This window comes from Lithobates pipiens, unplaced genomic scaffold (genome assembly GCF_037356315.1).
Source record: "Lithobates pipiens isolate NorthernLeopardFrog02 unplaced genomic scaffold, aLitPip1_a1.2 Scaffold_19, whole genome shotgun sequence".
Taxonomy (NCBI): Eukaryota; Metazoa; Chordata; class Amphibia; order Anura; family Ranidae; genus Lithobates; species Lithobates pipiens.
Window position 1 is genome coordinate 86,494,768 of NW_027507764.1, and position 22,579 is coordinate 86,517,346.

The 22,579-nt window shown below is 41.2% G+C and overlaps 1 protein-coding gene across 3 annotated transcripts in view; it reads right to left on the bottom strand.

The window, feature by feature from the left end:
- Nucleotides 1–213: 213 nt before the first annotated feature.
- Nucleotides 214–22,579, bottom strand: part of ODAD2 (outer dynein arm docking complex subunit 2) — a 294,886-nt gene continuing 272,520 nt past the window's right edge. For all 3 annotated transcript variants that reach the window (XM_077491037.1, XM_077491038.1, XM_077491036.1), the window contains one exon: nt 214–1,976. In XM_077491037.1, coding sequence (XP_077347163.1) covers nt 1,863–1,976 — 114 coding nt within the window. In that variant the 3' untranslated portion in view covers nt 214–1,862. The remainder of the gene's footprint in view (nt 1,977–22,579) is intronic.

Here is a 22,579-nt window from a genome sequence, read left to right on the forward strand (position 1 = left end):
ATGTAGCAGTGCTGGGGGGAGCCATCTTGTCAGCTGAACCCTAGCTAACAAAGATACAGTGTTCAGAGTGTAACAAATTTTAAATAGTGAGCTAAGACATTGACAAATTAAAAAAACAAAACAAACCCAACAATTTTTACATTTTTGGATAGAGAGAGGAAAGAGATAGAAATTCTTTTAGGTTTTATGGGGCGGTGTTTGGTAACATGTATGTCAAGTCCAGAAGTTTATTAAAAGTTATACTCAATGAAAGCCAACTCGTTTGGGGGTTTAAAGTATTCCCCTTCATCATGACTACAAGGAAATAACAGAAAGAATACAATAAATACACGTATCTAATTTCTGGGTATTGTAGGTAAATGGATGTGTAGACCAATGTTTCTCAACTCCAGTCCTCGAATACCCCCCACATGTGTCATGTTTTCAGGCTCTCCATTATTTTGCACGGGTGATTTGATCAGTTTCACTGCCATAGTAATTACCACAGCCATTTCATCTGAGGGAAATCCTGAAAACATGACCTGTTGGGGTACTTGAGGACTGGAATTGAAAAACATTGTTTTATAGAATGCACAGTACATTTTTAAAAAATAATGTTAATTAACAGGAAGTATTATCATCTATGTGTAATCCCCCTAAAAATGGGATAGGTTTATTCACTGTGTATTCCCTACATGCATGAATGCATATCTGCATATTTATTAATACAGTTTTTTTTATATTTAATACTTAGTAAGATATTTAATGTACTCCCACCACCTGTGTTGCTGATCTCTGTTGCATTGAAGAGAAACTGCTAGCTATGAAACTGCAGGATCCTCCACTTTCAGGGGTGTTTGATTCCTGTCCCCATGGTGTGCTTAGTGGTTAATACTATGTACTGTATTGAGATAGCCAGTGGTTTTCCTTCAATGCAGCACAGATTTTGATGGTGCGGGCAGCAGGAGAGCTGAGTATTTAAAGTGGTTGTAAACCCTTACATACACCCACTGAAGTGGCTGGCCTCAGGTGATACACAGAGATACAACAAATCCTCCTACATAAGTTGTACCTGTATCTTCTGAAGCCCTCTCTCCTCTACAGCATTTTAATGTGTATAGTTTACACAGCATTTTTGCACTTTAGAAGGCAGGGGCAGAGATTGGATGTCACATACCACACATCATAGAGTGTAAACTGAGACCTGAGTGGAAGGAATGGTTCTCCCGAAAAACACAGTCTCATAGGGAAACATGCACAGTTGGGGCTGTCATTTGCCTGTTGTGTGCTGGGGTGGTAGGGCCATCTCACAGAATTGGCTGGTGTTGGCATAGACTTTTAGAAGTGACTCATGCAGTTAGCAGAAGAAAGAGAGGAGATAGAAATCACATTAGCTACTTTAGATAGAGGCAAATACACACTACAAAACACTAGGTTTCAGAGCTTTACAACCACTTTAATAAGTTACTTCCAGGTAAATGTTATTTTATACAGGTATTTTAGCCTCAAACTCCCTTTAAGGGAAGACTGAACAAAGCGGTTTGGGTGGAGGTGAGCTGGGACATACATGTGTAAGTGTTGTTTATCTTTGTTTCTACCATTCACTAATTGCACTACAAACTTCTACCTCCTGCTAAGTGTTCCAAGATATTCCCTTTACATTGACAATAACTTTTTCTGAAAAAGCCGGTACAATTAAAAATGACCAAGGAATGGGCTCATCATGGAAACACAGGTCAGTGGATACATAGGGAAAATGATCAGAATTCACACATACATGTATCTTAATCTCCCTCCACCAAATATGCATAAGCAGAGTTGTCCTTAAAGTATTAACAATGTGAATTGAGATTGAACAAACAGTAGAAACAGTTCTTCTTTCTTTAGGCATATCTTGCTTTTTCATTAGCCAAAGCTAGTCGGCGTATATTGGCGATGCAACCAGCAGAAGCCTCCTGGAGAACGTCATCCATGGAACCAACCATATCAATCAACAGCTGAAAAAGAAAGAAAGTGACATATGGCATGACAGGCAAAATAAAAATTGAGGAATCTTCATCATCTATGGCCAGGTTAAGCCCTCTAGCTCACATGCATGCATATACAAGGCCAATTTAGACAGGAACCAGAGCATCCCAAGGAAACTCACACAGGGAGAACATGCAAACTCCATGCAATAGTATCCTGGTTGGTCAAAAAAAAGGAAAAGGCGAGTGTCACAAAAATCGTAGAGCCAATGCGTTTCAGGATGAGTGCCCTGCTTCTGCGGTGGAAGATTACTACTTGGAGGTGGTAGTATGGACACACCTGCTTCAATATCCTGGTTGAGATTCAATCCAAAGACACTAATGTTGCAAGACAGGGGTGCTAATCACAGTGCAAGACTCTGCTGCCCAATAGGTTACATTATAGAATACTGCTTAGCCAAACAGAAGGGTCGGTACCAAATTTTAGTTTTGCCTGGATGACCTCCTTTCAATAGAGTCAAATACAGAAGCCTGTTTTCAACAAAACGCTATTTGGCTAAAGCTTGTATTGTTTCAGTTTTTTTCTTCAGCTTGTTTTGACGTGGGGAATACTATAGCTGTTTCTTTATGAATAGAAGCCAGTATAAAGTGTGGCTTAATGTTCTCCTTTACCTCACCGGCTATGTTATCATGTAAATATGCAGCATGCATGCTTTTCCACCACAAAATTACTGAGCATAGAGATTGTAAAATCTCAACTAAAATGTAACTCAAAGCCAGCATGGTCTAATGAGATTAAGTCTATGGGGCAGAATTACTATTTAAATACTGTCTCGGTAGATGAAATTCATCTTATTGCATTTAGCAATTTAAACAACTATGCTTTTCTTGCCCCAATGTGCATTAGGAATGCAATAAAAATAATTAGGAATGAAAAAGTAACCTTTGCAGATATATTCCAACTTATAAATAAATGGAGACATTCAGACTGTACGTGACAAGACTTGAAGTTCAGAAATAACTAATAAATAACCTTCTTAAAACCTAAGTCCAGGCAAATATATCAAAAACACCACTTAGTTCACAAAAGTATTTCTTGGAAAAAAAGAAAAGATCACCAAAATACTTTTCAATTCAGCCAGTGTAATTAACTGAGATTTTTCTTAATACTTAGTCACCCATTGCCAGCTAAAGGTTGGCTGTAGTAGTGTCTGCTTTGTAAAAAGTTGAAGGGTGGAGGGGATGATATAGTGGTAGCTATCATAAAGGCAGATCTTAGAGTGTTGTCAGTTTCATTATATAACCTTTATATAATATACCTGCATAACCTTTTTGTGCATTTAGCTGTTGGACAGGAGCTATCCTTAAGAGGGACTGTATATTAGTTTTATATTAATGTTATACATATATATATATATATATATATATATATATATATATATATATATATGTGTGTGTGTTTATACATGAGAAAGGATTTCCAGAGTACTATGTACTAGCTAACAAAGGGGTCATCAAAGCACTAGCTAAGGGGTTGATTTACTAAAGGCAAATAGACTTGCACTCTGCAAGAACAGTTGCTCCAGAGTTTAGTAAATGAGCAGAAGTTCTCCTGACTTAGATCATCCAATCACATGATTTTTTATTCTTTGCAAAGTGAAGCTTTACCTCATTTACTAATCTCTGGAGCAACTGCAGTTTGCAACGTACACAGTCTATTTGCCTTTAGCAAATCAACTCCTAAGAGCCTTCAAAGAGGAAGCTAAAGCTCCCCCACTGGTTTAAAAATCAGAATAAAAAATATTAATATGCTATATTTCTTATTTACCTAACTAAAAAAATATTTGTATCATTTTTTTAGTTCTGCCCCTTATAAATAAATGAATAAATAATAAAGAAAATATGTACAAAGCCACTACACATTTTCTGTAAGTCATCAGAACTGAAATCTAAATTCTCAAAAAAAGCTCACTTTTTGCTGCAACATTTTTCCTTATGGAAAAATCAATCAATATCAAAAGGAAAGTAACGAATGGGCTGACCCTTTAAAGCTTATCTATAGTCAAAATTTAAAGCCATATATTAATTTCTACATAGTATTTCATTTTTTTATAGCCTACTTCTATGACTCTGAACAATCTTGGTGTTTTTAAACTTACTCTGTGAAGATCCCTACACATTTACTTGCATGAATTCTGTAATACATTTTCATTATGTCATTATTATGTGAGTAGGCACTGCTGTGTCACACATTTCACAGAGCCTGCCTTCTGAACTACAGAGGTGCTGAGATGAAGAGTTTCAGGAGGAGGAGTCAGTGCAGGAATCACTGTTTGCAGGCAGCGAAATACCATGGGATATGTAGTCCTTATAAATTGAAACAGCAGAAGAGAAGCTGCAAACCATGCAGGGAGTCCAGGAAGTTGTGGAAAGAGATGACAAGAAAACAGGCAGCACTCACAACATGAAAGAAGATTTTTCAAGCAAACTTGTATTGGGTTGTCAAAAATAACCATTGTTTGCATTGTCATTACAAAGCTGATGTTATAAAACAAAGGTGTATGCTGTGACTATAGAACTCATTTGCTGAACCTAAAGTGATTATGTTGTTAAATCTGTACAAAAAAAATAAATCCTCAATACTCAACTCCAACTCAACAATTAATACTCAGCTGCCAATCTCAGTATAGTCCAACAACCCGGGGCGTGTCAGATTTCCAGTCCCATGCTACTCTAAGCCCTTGTACACACGGTCGGACATTCCGACAACAAAATGCGTCGGATTTTGTCCGAAACTTGTGTTGCATACACACGGTTGGACAAAGTTGTCGGAAAATCCGATCGTACGTAATGTGATGGCGTTATTTCGTTACAATGGGACTACGTTCAGGCTAGTAGCCAATAGCTTTGGTCTAGGAATTTGATCTGAGCATGCGTGGCACTTTGTCCAATCGGAATTCTCTACACACAATCGGACAAAGTCCAATCGGATCATGTTGTCGGAAAGTTTTATAGCCCATCTCTAAAACTTTGTCGGTCGGATATTCCGATGGAAACAGTCTGATGGAGCCCACACACAGTTGGATTATCCGACAACGCGGTCCAATCGGATTTTCCGTCGGAATGTGTGTACAAGGGCTTAGTGGTTTGACCCACTGACCCCAAACATATGGGACAGCATGATAAACTGCAGGATACAGTGAGGAACTGGGATCTTTAGTTTGCATTTTCTCCTAATTACTTTACAGATTGGGACATTAGCAGTGGGATTGGTGAGTATTTAATGTCTTTTTTTTATATTTATTTTAGAGACTAAGTCCCTACATTAGCAGAACTATGTAATGCCAGAGACAGACGTAAACGGTTGGCATAAGTGTACAATTTGACCATCTAAGAACGCTTTTGGCTCAGTTTCTCCCCAAGACAGCAATGTTGTAGCTGCATTAGGGCAATGCAAAAAAAAAACAACGGGTGTTTAAGCTGCTCAATTACTTTACTCCCCTGAGAAAGGTCATTTGAAACTGGTATGTACTTTCCCATAGACTTTGGATTATTGCCCAATTCCCCCCAAAAAATGCCGCACTTGGAGATTTTTATCCTATATCTATGGGCACTGTTAGACGTCTATTAGATTTGATTTCACATTGTGTTCAGCACAGCAGACAACCATAAACAAAGGCAGCAGATTAAAGTGCAATTCAGTGTGCACTTTGTAGAGGGAACATAATGGAATTCACTAAAACTGTCCAAGAAAGGTACTACTTAGATGGCGGTGGACAATGACAGGTCTGTTGAATTGCGCTGTAAACATTCTTTTATGTTAACTGCTCCAATGAAAGCCTTCCCCTCTGATAAAACACAGCAGATCTTCTACTCGTACTGACAATGTGGCTGATAACCACAAGGAAATCTGTTATCACTCATCCCAGCTGCATAGTTTACTTATGGCTAAAACACAGCACAGAGCTCTGAACTGCTGAACACAGGCATAAATTGAAGGCAGACGCTGCTTCTGTCTGATGTCCCAGGACTTGGGAGATATAAGTGAATTTTCAGGTGTATTCTCAGCGGTAGAGGTGTTAGGCATAATAGAAATTAATCTTTTCAGTCCATGCTACATTAAGGACACATAAGGACACGGTTAAGAAAAGCAAGCTGTTCCTGCTCCACTGTTGTGTACTGATAATATGAATAACTGATTGGTTTCTATGGGTTACAGCTACCTGCAGCCTTTTTACCACAATAATGACATTTTTTTGTCAAACATTTGAAAGCAGCCAATACCAACTTTGGCTTGAGCTCATTATTTTTGATCTTTTTCCCTGGTCATCACCCCTCACCCTACGGCTTAATTTCTTAGCAAGTCACATAAGTTTACAGGTCAACAGTATCAATTTTACTGGCTGCTTAAACCATACACGGTTCAAATCTCAGCTGGTTTAACAGGAACCGGCTGAGGTTCAAACCATTAGCGGGCAGGCTGAATGCAGCAGTAGCTGCTATTGCCGCTAGCAATAATCACTTTCTTCTGCTAGCTGGGATGGCTCCCCCTCAAGGACGAAGACAATGTCCAGGCAGGAGGGATTCCTGCATCAACACTCACTATGTTGATGGGGGATTCAAACAAATTTATTTTCTGCAACCCATGGTTGCACGAAAGAAATTTGCTCCGTGTATGGCTGGCCTTACTTGTTTGTGCTCAATGACTTAGAAAGTTTGTTATGAACCGTGCACCCTTAGGTTAAATATGCGAAGTGCAATGATGTGAATAGCCACTGAATGTCCCCAGTGGATGATAGTGACAATATGTTATACAAACAATTCAAAAGTGCAAATAAATAAACATAAAAAAAAATCACAAAAAATCATAAAAAAGACCACCTAGTGGTCACTGTGGTTCGCTGGATTCTCAAAGCTTTGGAAATGGCTTTATAACCCTTTCCAGACTGATAGATCTCAATTACTTTCTTTCTCAATTGTTCCTGAATTTCTTTGGGTCTCGGCATGATGTGTAGCTTTTAAGGATCTTCTGGTGGACCTTACTGTGTCAAGCAGCTCCTATTTAAGTGATGCCTTGATTGTGAACAGGTGTGGCAATAATCAGGCCTGGGTGTGGCTAGAGAAATTGAACTCAGGTGTGGACAACCACAGTTATAGTATGTTTTAACAAGGGGGGCAATCACTTTTTCACACAGGGCCATGATGGTTTGGATTTTTTTTCACCTTTAATAATAAACACCTTCATTTACAAATTGCATTTTGTGTTTACTTGTGTTGTCCTTGACTATTGTTTAAATTGGTTTGATGTTCCGAAACACTTAAGTGTGACAAACATGCAAAGGAACAGGAAATGAGGAAAGGGGCAAACACTTTTTCACACCACTGTATATAAATGTATAAATAAATTCCAATAATTCATCAAATAGTAGTAGTAGTAGTATAGTTTTCAATAGTAGGGTAATCTTGAATGCAACAAACAAAAACACTTTAAATCTTCCTCCTCCAACACTGGCCACTCGGCCTACTCACCAGAGATACATGATCCCCATTACAGAAGTCATGTACAACTTTAGGGTGCAAGATGTTCCCATCATCCATCACAGTACTCAGTTTTAGAGCCTCCAAACGATCATCAAAAGGGTGCCCGCCAAATCTCCAGACAGCAGGATCAAAAAGTAAAAAAGGAACAATCTCCCATGGTGAAGTATGTTGTTGTTTTATTAAAATTAAGCGCTAAAAACACTTTACAAGTGTGCAAGGTATAAAAAGAAACAAGTGGCTGTGGGACGCCGTTGTGCACTCCACCTGTGTTTCTCTATGGGCTGAAGTGACCTGTCACGCTTGACCACACCAAAAGCGTTTTGTCAGCACGTCTGACGTCATCAGGGGTCACATCTGGCTGAGATTCGAACCATTAGTGGGCAGGCTGAATGTAGAAGTGGCTGCTATAGCTGCTAGCTATAATCATTATCTTCTTCTGGCCCAGATGGCTACCCCCGCCCCCCCATCGGGAGAAGACAATGGCCAGGCAGGAGGGATTCCTGCATTAGTACTCACTGTGATGATTGGGGGATTTGAGCAAATTTCTTTTCTGCAACCCGTGATTACAGGAAAGAAATTTGCTCCCGGCTGGCCTTACTTGTTTGTGGTCAATGACTGCCTAAACCGGATGGTGAGAATAACAACCAGACAAATACTGTGATGTAAAAGAAGTTTACAATATTAGCTCCTCCATTTATTGACCGATTTTCTTTCAAGAGAAACTGTCACTGCGTAATATATATAAAATATATAAATTGAAATTGCTCCAGCTAGTCGGTTCTTTAACTTATAAATGGGTCTCAGAAAATTCCTTTATTTATTAAAATATTACTAAAAGCAAAACTTTTTTTTTTTTTAGTTTTGGATAGAGTTTAGAGTGATTAGAACCTCCCTTTGTGTCCTGTTTACCATTATCATTGAAAGTGAAATTAAAAGAAAATGTTGGGTTGTCCCCAGAAAAGTAATAAAGGGGAAGTTTTCTAATAGGGACACTAGTTCTGGTGCCCTTGGGGTCACCAAGGATATCCTATAATTTAAAGGGATCTCTGCTCACTTCCTGTTTGGCTATGGGACAGGAAGTGAAAGTAAATCTCCTCAATGGGACACAGATGGCAAGAAATAAGCTGACAGGGGTTATAATCCTCTCTTACTCTATCCAAACAGAGAAAAAGGTTTTGCCTATAGTTCTACTTTAATATTTTAATTATAATTTATTTATATTTACTTAATTTAATTGTGATTGTTTTAGTACACAGAACACTGGAGTCTATAATGCCGCGTACACACGATCAAACAAGCGGGTGGAAAAGTCCGGCAAACTCAAGTCCGCCAAACAATCCCCCCGTGTGTAGCCTCCGGCATACTTTTTCGACCCGAAAGTACGGCGGACTTAGAATGTAGCTTTACACTCCAATCTTCCCGCCGGACTCGCATTTTGGCGGACAATCCGGCCGTGTGTATGCCAGTCTGCCGTACTTTTGAAATGAACGGACTTTTCCCGCCCGGAGAAAAGTCCGCTCATTTCGAGCGGGTCTCCAGGTAGGCGGGGCCCGCGAAGGAGACGTCACCGGCCCTGCCGCCTGGTATGGACTTAAAGGGGAACCCCAACGCCGAAAAAAATCGGCGTGGGGTCCCCCCCAAAGTCCACAACAGACCCTTGTCCGAGCACGCTACCCGGCCGGCCAGGAAAGGAGGGGCGAGCGAGCGCCCCCCCCTCCTGAGCCGTACCAGGCCGCGTGCCCTCAACATGGGGGGTGCCTTGGGGAAGGGGGGCCGCGCGGCCCCCCCACCCCAAAGCACCTTGTCCCCATGTTGATGAGGACAAGGGCCTCTTCCCGACAACCCTGGCCGTTGGTTGTCGGGGTCTGCGGGCGGGGGGCTTATCGGAATCCGGGAGCCCCCTTTAATAAGGGGGCCCCGGATACCGGCCCCCCACCCTATGTGAATGAGTATGGGGTACAATGTACCCCTACCCATTCACCTGTAAAATAAAGTACAAAAAAAACCACAACACACAAGATAAAATAATTTATTGCACAGCTTATTAAAGGGGGCTCCCAGATTCCGATAAGCCCCCTGCCCGCAGACCCCGACAACCAACGGCCAGGGTTGTCGGGAAGAGGCCCTTGCCCTCATCAATGGCTCAGGAGGGGGGGCGCTCCTTCGCCCCTTCTTTCCTGGCTGGCCAGGTAGCGTGCTCGGACAAGGGTCTGTTGTGGACTTTGGGGGGACCCCCACGCCGATTTTTTTCGGCATTGGGGTTCCCCTTTAAGTCCATACCAGGCGGCGGGGCCAGCGACATATCCTTTGTGGGCCCCGCCTACCTGGAGACGCGCTCGAAATAAGCGGACTTTCCTCCGCGTGTGTGGGCGAGTCCGTTCATTTCAAAAGTAGGGCGGATAGTACGGCGGACTTAGTATGCCGTATTAGTCCGCTGAAAAAGTGCCGTGTGTGGGCAAGTAGCCCGTTCGGAAAGTTCGATGGACAGTCTGGCGGGAAGTCCGCCAGACTAAGTACGTCGGACAGACGGCTACGTGTGTACGCGGATTTAGAAACCCTTGGCTGGATAATGTGATGATATCAATATGTAATAAAATGTACTGGCAATGGCTGTCCAAAGCCATAAATTAGCTTAATTAGATTGCATACTCATTACACACTGTGACTAGCTATGGAAAATGGAAAAGAAACTGCGCTAAGATATAAAAATAGAGTGTACCTAAAAACTAAAGATGTTTCTATGTGAAACTAATGGAAGCAGCAATTCTCCTGCATAACATTAATACAGTGAGTGAAATAAAAAGAAAAATAGAATCACGCTAAGCTTGTACATCTAAAGTGAATATAAACCTCAAACGAATGTTAGGAACACACCGATCTTGGAACTAACCAGAATTCAGTGTGAGTCAAGGGCAAATATAACAGTGCAAATGTGTTATGTTTTAAAACCATAAATCTCAGAAACACAAACAAAACATAAGTGAATTTTTTTTAAATTTATTAATAGCTCAAATGTATGTGACAAGCAGGGGCGGACTGACCATTCACCCACTCGGGCACTGCCCGAGGGCCCCCGGGCCACTAGGTGGCCCCTTCAGGGTTGCCAGCCTCAGTAAAACCAGGGACAGTATGTAAAAATCTTTTTTTTTTTCACCTGTCTCTGAAATATCCCTTACCGACATAATTTTGGTCTAGAAATCCTGATATTATAGCTGGCCCACCTCTCCAGTACCTTCTCAGCCAATAGAAACATGTCTGTGTATACATGTGTATACTGTGTGACCCCATAATCTCTGATTGCCTAGGGGCCCCATAATCTCCTATTGCCCGGGGAGCCCCATGAGTTGCCAATCCGCCCCTGGTGACAAGTATGAGTGAAAAATGGGCCAAGTCCAATCATATATACAAAATCAAGTATGTATGGCATCCACCCATGCAAAACTAAAATGAAATAAGATAAAGACCATCCATAAGTAAAATGAATCTTCAAATGCTGATGTGAAAAAAGCTGTGCTGAGTCCACCACCTATACAGAGAGTTACTTCTTACCAGAAACCCATGATCCCCCGTTACAGAGGATCAGGGAAAGCCTGTAGTAATGGTACAATCTCCAGGACGCACCAAGAAAGACCGCTGATCTTCCAACCGCCTGTGGTGATGATACAGTCTCCAAAGAGCAACAAGCAGGGCCACTACTCTTCAAACCATCTCATTAAATTCAAGCAACTGTGAATAGCTACCTGGGCTCATTCCACAAAAAGATTTGGTAGATTCTAGGGAGTTAATTCACCTGATAATTTCTTATACATCTTAAAGAAGCCTTTCTCAACCAAGGTTCTGTGGAGCCCTAGGGTTCATCTAGAGTTGGGATCTCCAATCTTTCTAAACAAAGGAGCAATTTACTGTCCTTCAGACTTCAGGGGGGCCTGACTGTGGCCAGTGGGAGTAGAAAATGCCCCAGTGTCAGTGAAAGTAATCATCCCATCACTGGTATTAGTAGGAGGAATAGTGCCCCTTTGTTAGTGTCAATGGGGTAAATAGTGCCCCAACAATGTTGTTAGTGGGAGGAAGAGCGACTTGTATTAGTGGGAAAATAGTGGCAAAGGGCCAGATAGAGGCTAGCGAAGGGCTGCATTCGGCTCTTGGGCTGCTGTTTGGCGACCACTGCTCTAGAGTCTTATAGGGGTTCCTTGAGCAGAGAGAAACAGTGTGACTTTATATGAAGCAAGCAAGGTAAATGGGTACAAATATGTGACTGGTAATAATATGCAAACTGCTATATAATATTAAGTTGTAAACCTTGCTTGCCTCATATAAAGTCCCACTGTTCTCCCCCCTAATTTAGGGATGGAGGCTATGAATTCTATTGTTATAGCCTCATACAAAGTCCACACGGTTTTATCCTTTATCAATTTAATAGGGATGGAAGTATGCATTATGTATAGTCTTTTACTAGTCTATTTTTATTATACAATAGTGCAGATATATACTTTTTATACCCATTTTTATCTCTTTTGTGTTGGCATGGGGAAGGTCTATAAAAGTGTAGTTTGTTATTACTATTTAGTCCCACTCTCTGTGTCTTGTGGTCTTGCTATGGAAGTCTGTGAGTGCTATGGACGACTGATCCGGTTGGTTGCTTCACAGTTTTGGGAGCTGCGAGGCACACCGGACACCCTCCCTTTTTCCCTTTGCCCCCCCTTGGGGACGCAGGGACTTGGGCCGTGTTCCGCTGTGTCCCCCGACACCATGCCTCCAGCGTCCTGCACATGATGCTGGCTTTGCTGACATCAGTGCGCTGGCGCTGAGTACCTCCATCGGCTCTCATGGGGAGTTTTGGCGCCATGCGCCTGGTGGACTGGTCTGCTCGGGTGATGGCATCTCCCTTCCCATTGGGCACCTGCATGACATTGGTGGTTACCTAGTGCCTGTCTACTGAGTATATATACCCCCCCCCCATTGTGTTCAGACACACTGTGTGTTTTGGTTGCGAGGACACTATGCACCATTGAGTTTAGTACACTGATTTAGACATTAAGGCCATTTATGTTCTTTTTCCTTCTGGCTTTCCACACCTTGGACTTCTATTTAGTTTTTTCTCTTAGGGCTACCATTATGATTTCCTCACCTTGTATTTTTATTTACATCTCAGGTCCTACTTTCTTTACTTTATCCTACCTTGCTGATTTCACCTCTTATCACTGCTTGATACCACCTATGGTTCATCTCACATATCTATTAGGTATATTACACTGTGATTCTTTCGATCACTATCATATATATTTATTTACTTTATATAGACATTTATATATACATCCATGTCACCTTCATTCATGGGATATCACACTCCTCTAATTATCTGTTCCCTGTTTGGATTGTCATCTTTGTGCTCTGGGTTTACCAACTCAGCTCCTGTGACTGATGATTACCTTGGCTGGCCTCCAGTCCTCACCGCTTCACACCTAGACTCCTACTTGATCCCCAGTAGGGTGGGTTCCTTTACACTACTCTCTTTTTGTATCTACATCTCCCATGCTGAGACATAGTGTTTACTTACAATTTACATTATTTATTTACATCTTTAGATACCCACATTGCATCTGCTCCTGATAAGTGGTGCTATTCCACAAAACGCATTGAGAAATTGGATGCTACTCACCTTGTTACCATCTAGGAATAATTTGCAATTCTACTGTACAATGCTGATACTATGTATATGTTTTACATTTTGTTATTCATATAGATCAAAAGAGTCTGGCAATACCACGCATTAATATTTTATTATGCTATTATACGTGTATGTATTACAATATGGAATACATATTTTATTGTTATATAAAAGTATTCCTTGTTTACAATTTACTATTATATAGCAGTTTGCATATTATTACCAGTCACTAGCCAGACATATTTGTACCCATTTACCTTGCTTGCTTCATGTAAAGTCCCACTGTTCTCCCCCCTAGTTAGTCTTGCAATTTAGGGATGGAGGCTAAGAATTCTATCGTTATAGCCTCATACAACTTCCCACACGGTTCTATCTTTTATCAAAGAGCGATGTTTGCCTCTAAGTTAAGTAATCGCTGTTGACAATGATCTTTTTTAGCTATCTGGAAGAGAGAATTCTTCCCAATGATCACAAGTGTAAAGGTGCAAACCCCCCAGAGACCCTCACACTAATGTAACATGAGCGTTAGAAATCGTAATTCTTTGCAGGGGTTTACTGAGACCGTGAAGTTGTTTCATGTTAAGAAGATTGAGAAAAGCAGTCTTAGAGACTCCATTGATGATTTCCCGGTTAGTACACTTGTCGTTGCCATTATTAGGGGTTCCAATTACTCTGCTGGATTTTTAATTTCTTTAAGGGCTTCAGCTACGGTAATATTTTAATTTTGATGGACTGATCCTTTAATGCTAACATAATTATTTCACTGTTGTTACAGAATTGTGCTCAGTAAGAGCACATGTGTTCCAGTTTATTTTGGAACTGAAACTGACAAATAACGTTAGCTTACCACTTAATTAATGAAGAAGCCTGGTAAGCACAAAGAGGTAATAGATGGACCACATATCCAAGAACTGTGAGAAAATCCTGGCATTGGTCTGTTTGTCCAGTACAGTGCTCCCAAGGCAGGGCATTCGACTCTGCACCCAAGAGTAATACAAATGATAAGGTATGTAGCATTAATGCTCAGAGATACTGCAACCCAGGAATTCTTGGGTGCACATCAAGAAAACTTACTGTACACCCCTTTTAATGCTAAAGTGTACAGGGCCTTATGCCCCATACACATGGTCGGACATTCTGACCACAAAATCCGTTGGATTTTTTCGACAGATTTTGGCCGAAACTTGTCTTGCATACACACGGTTGCATAAAGCTGTCGGAAAATCCGATCGTTCGGGGGTAGCTGCAATGCAGAAGGTTTTTTGAATATGTGTGAATATAGAGAGGGGAGATATACACGGGGGTTACATTAGGGGGATTACATTAGGGGGATTGCACGGGGGGATTACATTAGGGGGATTGCAGGGGGTTATATTAGGGGGATTGCAGAGGGGGGTTACATTAGGGGGATTGCAGGGAGGTTACATTAGGGGATTGCATGGGGGTTACATTAGGGGGATTGCACAATGGGGTTACATTAGGGGGAGTGCAGGGGAAGGTTACATTAGGGGGATTGCACAAGGGGTTACATTAAGGGGATTACACGGGGGGTTACATTAGAGGGATTGCAGGGTGGAGTGGTTACATTAGGGGGATTAGACAAGGGAGAGCTGTGCTGATGCGCTAGCCTGCTCTGTGCCCCGAATTGCTTAGTGACTGGGGGAGTTAACACCAAATTTTACAGCACCAGGAGACACCAATCCTAGTGACGCCACTGGAACCACTTTAACTCATACGTACAGCTGAAAGCAGTGGTTCCTCCCCTTCACCTGTCTTTCCATTCCGATGTGGATTCTAATTAAAGATTTGATCAGAAAGGGAGAATCAGATGGCAAACACCTTCTGCAGTGCTTTCTGTTTAGAACATCCACAGTGCTCAGCGAAACCAGTGTCCTAGTTTCACTCTGCATTAAAAGTTTTTTTGTAATAGAAAGATTTTTTTTAAATATATCAGCACAAATATAAAACATCTGTGGAAAAAAAAACATCAGTTTACATTCTAAAAAAGGACCTGTTGCTATTTGCGCCTAATGATTGTTTTTAATTATACATGTTTATGTGGCAGTCTTGGTTGCTTATTATAGAGACATCCTGTCCTTCCTGCTCAGGATTGCAGTACAGTGAGTGCACAAACAGCCAGGGTAGTGGCATGGAATAGATGGGTTGATGTACTAAAACTGGAGAGTGTAAAATATGGTGCAGCTATTTTTGACAAAAAATCTGGAAGCTGATTGGTTTCTATGCAGAACTGCACCGACTTTTGCAGTATCCAGTTTTAATAAATCAGCCCCGCGGCGGTGTTAGCTCCCGGTCTTCAATCTGCTAATTAGACAATGAGAGGAACAGGAACACACTGATAAGTCATCAACTCTGGTTCACTCTGCTCTCTCCTCCCACCAGTGCATGTGCTGTCCATCCCTCTCCTGGTCTGAGTGCTGCTTTGCAGGGGATGTCAGAAAGCTTCAGATTCAGGTAATTGTGCTACTTTTATCTAAACATTTAGTTAACTCAGGAATACACAATGATACTTATTTGTGATTTTTTTTTTTAATATATAGCTGCCTGGAGATCAGCTTTAAAAAGAACATGTGCTTTGCCCATTAAAGGCAAATAAGTTTCCCTTTAATGCTGGAAGCACTAGCAGCCCATACTTACCTTTCATTTGTTCCTCTGCTGCTCCGCTTGCCCACCAGTATTAAAAAAGAGAAAGCTTTGCGTAAGCTCCACCCCCATGACAACCACTAGTGCTGTCAAATGGGAAGAGGGTGAGTATATTGGGAGTTATGTTTTTTTTTTCTCTTTGCTGACCACCAAAAAGAGGGAGAATAAAAAGGAAAGTGAGTATGTGTTGTTAGTTAAGAATCCTATTAAAGTGAACCTGTTGCTGCTTGCAGGGGCAAATCACAGGTTCGCTTTAAGCCATTGAGCTGAGAAGAGCAGCGATCTTGTGTTTTTGTTCAAAGAAAAACTAAACATTAGCTGGCATATGGCCCCGCAGTTAGGTCATCCAGGCTATGTCAATTTAAACAATTGAAACGAGATCAGAGTTTCTCCATGGATCTGTGCTATACATGAGCATGCCTTAAGTAGCGCTTTATCTTTTGTTTTATTGCTGTCAAATTAAATATACATTTGTTATAGAGCAGAGCCCCAGCGATGTAGTGTACATAAAGCTGAACAATTGCAAGACGTTGCTGAGAGTATTTCTGTGGTTTATCGGGAGAGCCAAGTCGGAAGGAAAAGACATTCTCGGAATTTTCTTGCAGCAGGATAAATACAGAAGAGAAATGCAGATGAAAGATGAAGTTGCTTGCTGCGGACAGTGCCAGATTCCTCTCCTCTGGCGCAGCGTGGAGCTTGGCAGACACGGGGCGGTAGCAATCTTTTCCATTAAATTGAGCTGCACATATTTAGAGATTCTTGTTTTTTCAATTATTCTAAAGAAACACTACCACTTCCTTTTACACTTGGTGAACTGTCTTTTTGAAAGCACTGATATGCTCACAAAAGTCAAAACTTAAGCACTCTCTAGTTTTGATGAATGTTGAGAGATCTATTAAACATGGCTAACCATTCTCAAGTAGAAGATATATTGAGGATTCTAAACATGAGATGCTGCTTCAGTTCACTGGACAAGCAGTAGGGCTCGATGCTAACGATGATAGGCAGATTTCTCCTCATCCATTGTGGAGACATCTGCCCACCTATGGCTAGATTAAAGGCCATCTTCAGCTTAACATTTTTTTAAAGTATTAATTGGCTTTCAAGAAAAAAAAACAGCTCTGGCTGTAATATTCACCTTATCTCCAGTGCTGTCCTCCGCACGCTGACTACTCTGGGATCCAGCATTTCTTCCATACTGAATGATGCCCAGTGTCATTCCAAACACTTTCTGTAAGCCCAGAAAGTTAAGGACAGACCCCCTAGGGGTACATCGTCAAGCTGCCCTGAGCTTGCTAGGGAATGTAGTCATTACATGACATCAGTCTCTGCAGTATACAGGACTCATTCTCCATCAGAGGAAGAAGGGTAGGAAGAGGAGCCAGCATGAGATCACAAAACTGGATACAAAGTCAATGAAATAGAGGTGTGTGTACAAAAATGTAGAAACAAATGAAGTTGACTGGGGGCTCTCCAAAGTTGGGGAAACCTGAAGCTGGGCTTTAAAGTAAACCAATCATACACTGGGGCAATTAAGATCTACAATATGTAGCACCATCCTGGATAGGTGCTAGGATTAGGTAAATTTAGTTATGGTTCACTGTACTCAGTGGAGCTGCTGTTCATTGTTTTTGTCTCACTCTAACCAGTGTGCATGTGTTGAGTGTTTTGGTCTGTTCTAGGTTTTAGTAGTTGCAGGATTGACTGTTTACCCTTGATTATTCCAGAAAGCTTTGGAAATTAGTGGGAAGGAAGTGTCTAATCAGCAGCTAAATATTAATACAGCCCTGGCCAATCCCTGGGGAGGGTCGGCCAAGTGGGACTTGGGAGCCTGTATTAATACTCTGCTTGCCCCTTAGGTCATCCTGACATGTGTCTACAGGGTGTCGAGGCCTGCCTGGAGGCCTGCTTTGCTGAAAGCTGCATGAAGCTGACTGAAGGACTGTTGTTTGAGGATCTAGTCTGGTATCACAGGGAGAAAGTGTTGCAAGTAGGCTACCAATTTTCCAAGGACATTTATAAGTACATACTGGAGAGAGAGATCCTAGAGACTTTGGTCTGTCTGAGGCCGTTCCTTGTTTGTTACAGTGTTAGAGTCAGCTGTGTAGGTAAAGGGGACATAGTGTCCAGTGTCATCAAGAGCTTAGTCTATTTAATTCCCAGTGAAAGGACTTTGCTTGGACCTTCCATCAGAGGAAGATTAATCTCCTTACATTTTCTATAGGCTCATAGTTCTGTAGAAGATACATGTCCTCCTATTTGTATATTGTTTGTAGTATCCCTCTCAATTTACTAATCCCATCCAAGTTACCCTAAAATAAAAAACATCAAAAAGAAAACCCCTGGACTGTTCACTGAACCGAAAAGTAATTGTGACCATGTGCCTGGTTGCTGGGCAACTGTTGGGAAAAAAACCCAGGGAATCTTTCTTGCAGCTCCTTTGATGGTAGTGTTACAAATATGATGGGAATATGCATCAGCACCTGCTATGTATGTAATATAGGGTCTGTATTTCAAACCAGAGCTATATACAGATGAAGTTATATGCAAAGTATAACTTTTTCCTGACTGTAAAAGTCATGTCTTTCTGCTCCCACTTCCCAAGCTTAAATATGTGTCAGTAAGACTGCCCATCACATAAAGGGAACATTAGGGAAGCTTGGCAGGTCAGAGAAAGCAGGGCTAAGCTTGACTTCTTAAAAGTCAAAATTAAAGTGTGACATCGACAGCTTATATTTATGAACCTATTGATAATTTTTTGTTGCTTTTGTGTTCAGTTGTGTGACAATAGCGAATTAATATTCACTATTGTCTTCCTGATTCTCCTCCCGGTCAATCAGGTCTCAGAACCCAATTCCTGTTTGACTGGGAGGAGAAGCAATGGCCTTGAAGTGAGGAGTAGCTGGAGCAAGGAGCAGCAGCCCCACCCTGGATCCTTGTCTTCTGTCTCCTAAGTTAAGGAGGCCTCTGATCACTGCCTTCCCATCCTTTTCCCACGGGAGGGGGTGGTGTTGGTTTGCTACCCCCCCCAAATATTAAGCACCAGCCACCACCAAGCCCACCCTTTTTCAACCAGGGTGCCCAGGCACCATGGGGTGCCTTGAGGTTTCTTCAGGGGTGCCTTGGCAAAATGCCCAAAAATTGCCCAAAAATGTATACAAGCCAGCAGGTGGATCAAGTCTTCCTTTTAGCTACACAAAGCCACAGGTTTTTATTATGCAACATTTCAACCTTCCAGCCACTGTCATCCTAACAACCAGTGATGTCATCCATACTGATAAGAAGGGTGTTGATCGCCTACACAGCAGCCTTATTTGCTCCTCTCCATCAACACTGGGGTCACATTAGCTGAGTGATGCAGAGAAACTGAGAAAGAGGAAAAACACTGGAATACTAGTCAGTACCAGTATGCAAAAGTGTATTTGTTTTGTAAGAATAAATCATCTTTAATATTGGGTGTCCTATGAATGTCGATGCTGATGCATTATGTAAAGCTATTAGAATAGTTTTTTTCATTTTAGAATGGGGTGCCTTGAGACTGTCCATAGTTCTAAAGGGTGTCTTGAGACTGTCCATAATTTTAAAGGGTACCTTGAGATTGTCCATAATTTTAAAGGGTGCCTTGAGATTGTCCATAATTTTAAAGGGTGCCTTAACTGAAAAAAAGTTGCGAAACACCTATATACTAAGCAAACATGGCTGTTCCCATGTTCATAATTACAAACTATTCTTACAGACATGGTTATTAAGGCATTAAAATACTGCACTTTTAAAGTATTTTTCACAGACATCTGATTTTATTCTTATGTATATCTTAAAACTATGAAAAGGCAATACGCTCATTTTAAGAAGTAGAATAACTGCCCTCAATAAAAAGTGCTTAGCCTTCTTATTTAAGATGGCTTGTTTGCACGTGGAATGGTTTCAAGCGGCAGTCATTGTTGAGTAGTTCTCTTTCACCGCCTTAACAGTAAAAGCTCCTGTTTATAATGTCAGAAGGATGCCAGACAGCTGCCAAGAGAAGCCCTCTGCCAACCAGTCAATAGGGTATCCAACTGATGCGAAAATAGATGTCTTGCAACATACACAGAATGAAGCAAAGATAAGCTAGTCCCCCCTTGCTGACGTTTTCCCCAGATGGGATTAGGCAGACTATAATGCAGCACTTGTTGTGTATTCCAAATGCAAAGTAATTTGATAGTCTTACATTAGTTTTTGAAAAATTAACTCCAGTCAGAAGTATAACTTACAAAGATTTCAAACCTTGACCTGAACAGAAAAAGTGCATGAAAACACATTTTCCCACTTGGCAGCTTTATAAAACAAGCAGGTTTCTGTTGTACATGGGCACTGATCAATCCAGCTTAGACTTTAACAACAACCGCGGCTGGTTTAGCGTCTGTGCTCACAACCACTCTGTTTTTTGTGTGTCGTTGTCTTACAGTTACTGTACAGGTACAGTGTTTAAAAGTAATTACCAGAGAGGCAATTGAGTTTTCTATGGTGACTATGTGTATAAATAGATTGTGTAGTATGCTACAACCTGTTAAAGGTCAACTACACTGCTCAAAAAATTAAAAGAACACTTTTTAATAAGAATATAGCGTCAAGTTGATTAAACTCCTGGGCTATTGATCTGGTCAGTTAAGTAGCAGAGGGGGTTGTTAATCAATTTCAGTTGATTGGTGTTAATGAAATTAACAACAGGTGCACTAGATGGGCAACAGTGAGATGAGCTCCAAAACAGGACTGGTGTTACATTCCTGATGACGTCTCTATGATGAAACACGTTAGCTGAAGTTGGATCACGTGACATCACCACGCACGGAGGACGGCCATCTTGACGGTTGGAAATGTTCCTAGCTTACTTTTGATGTACATGCATGTTTTTATTCTACACATGGTGAGTGTTTTTTTTGGATTTTAATTAAACTTTAATCAAACATACTGCACTATGAGATGTCTCTTTGCCTTGTTGGAACTTTACATCCATTGTTGCCCTTATGAAGTGGAGTTCGCTTGAGGGTGGATGAGTTCTGGTGTTTGCCTTTTGAGTGATTGTATTTGTAACTGCTGTATCTAGTGGTCCACTGTGGATGGTAAAGCCCCATACACACTATCAGATTTTCTGCTGATTTTTTCCTTCAGATTTACCAAAACCATGTAGTAGAAGGGCCTGCCTGATTGCATTCAAATTCAAACTCCTAAGGTTTGACCTCATATTATATGGTTTTGGTAAATTCTTTCTGTTCTTTCCATAGATTTTTTTTTATTGGATTCAAGTCAGGTGACTGGCTGGACCAGTCTAGCAGCTTTATTTTCTTGCTTTGAAACCAACTGAGAGTTTCCTTGGTTTTAAATGTGTTTGGGATCATCGTCTTGCTGAAATGTCCACCCTCTTTTCATTTTCATTATCCTGGTAGATGGCAGCAGATTTTTATCAAGAATGTCTTGGTACATTTGTCCATATACCCTTCCTTCAATGACATGAAGTTTTCCACTACCAAAAAGCTGAAAAACAGCCCCACACCGTGATGTTCCCACCTCCAAACTTCACTGTTGTTATGGGGGTGTTTAGGGGTTATGGACAGTGCCATTTGACCTCCAAACACGGTGTGTATTATGGCATCAAAGAGTTAAATTTTGGTCTCATCTGACCAGACTATATTCTCCCAGTATTTCACAGGCTTGTCTAAATGTTGTGCAGCAAACTTTAAACAAGCTTCAACATGCTTTTTCTTCAGCAATGGAGTCTTGCGTGGTGAGCGTGCATACAGGCCATGGCGGTTGAGTGCATTACTTATTGTTTTTTTTTTTTTTATAATTGTACCCGCTAATTCCAGGTCTCTTTGAAGCTCTCCACAAGTGGTCCTTGGCTCTTGCACAACACTTCTGATAAATCTTTTCACTCCTCTATCAGAAATCTTGGGAGGAGAACCTGGTCATGGCCAGTTTATGGTTAAATGATCTTCATTCCACTTTCGGATTATGGCCCCAACAGTGCTCACTGGAACATTAAGAAGTTTAGTGCTGCTGTAACCAATGTCATCAGTATGTTTTGCAACAATAAGGTTGCAAAGATCTTGAGAGAGATGTTTCTTGTGTGACACCTTGGTAATGAGATACCTTTTTATAGGCCATCAGGTGAGGCTGAACCAGCTGATATTAATTTGCACTGACAGGGGGCAGGATTGCTTTCTAATTACTGATAGATTTCAGCTGGTGTTTTGCCTTTTTGCACATCCCTTTCTTCATGTGTTCAATACTGTTTCCCTGTGTCATTCCATTTTATTACACATAACTTAATTTATGAACTTATTTGTTTTGGTTTCTTTGTTTGTATGGATTGCGTGGGTTGTTACCGACGTGGTTAAAATTTCATGTCAATAGCACCTTTAGAAATATATTTACCTAGAAAAATGGTTTAATACTTATTTTACCCACTGTAATATTTAGGAGGGGGGATATTCTGTAGCACTGTACTAGGGTGACAAAGTTGCTCTTCCTTAAACACAGTACAATGAATGTTGTCACTCTAGAACAGGAACTGTAAAACTGGCAGGATCACTAAGTGACATATGCCTTCTCTGTTTGATGGCATGCTTTGCCTAAAGTTTTCTTCCTGGCTCATACCATCGAGGGAATCACTGATGCTAGGAGGTCCCTTCTGTCAAGACCTGGGCTTCAGCAGCCATACTAAAAAAAGCCAACAACTGTAAAGCAGGAAGGCAAATAGGTCCTTGAGACAGAATATCTTGATGTT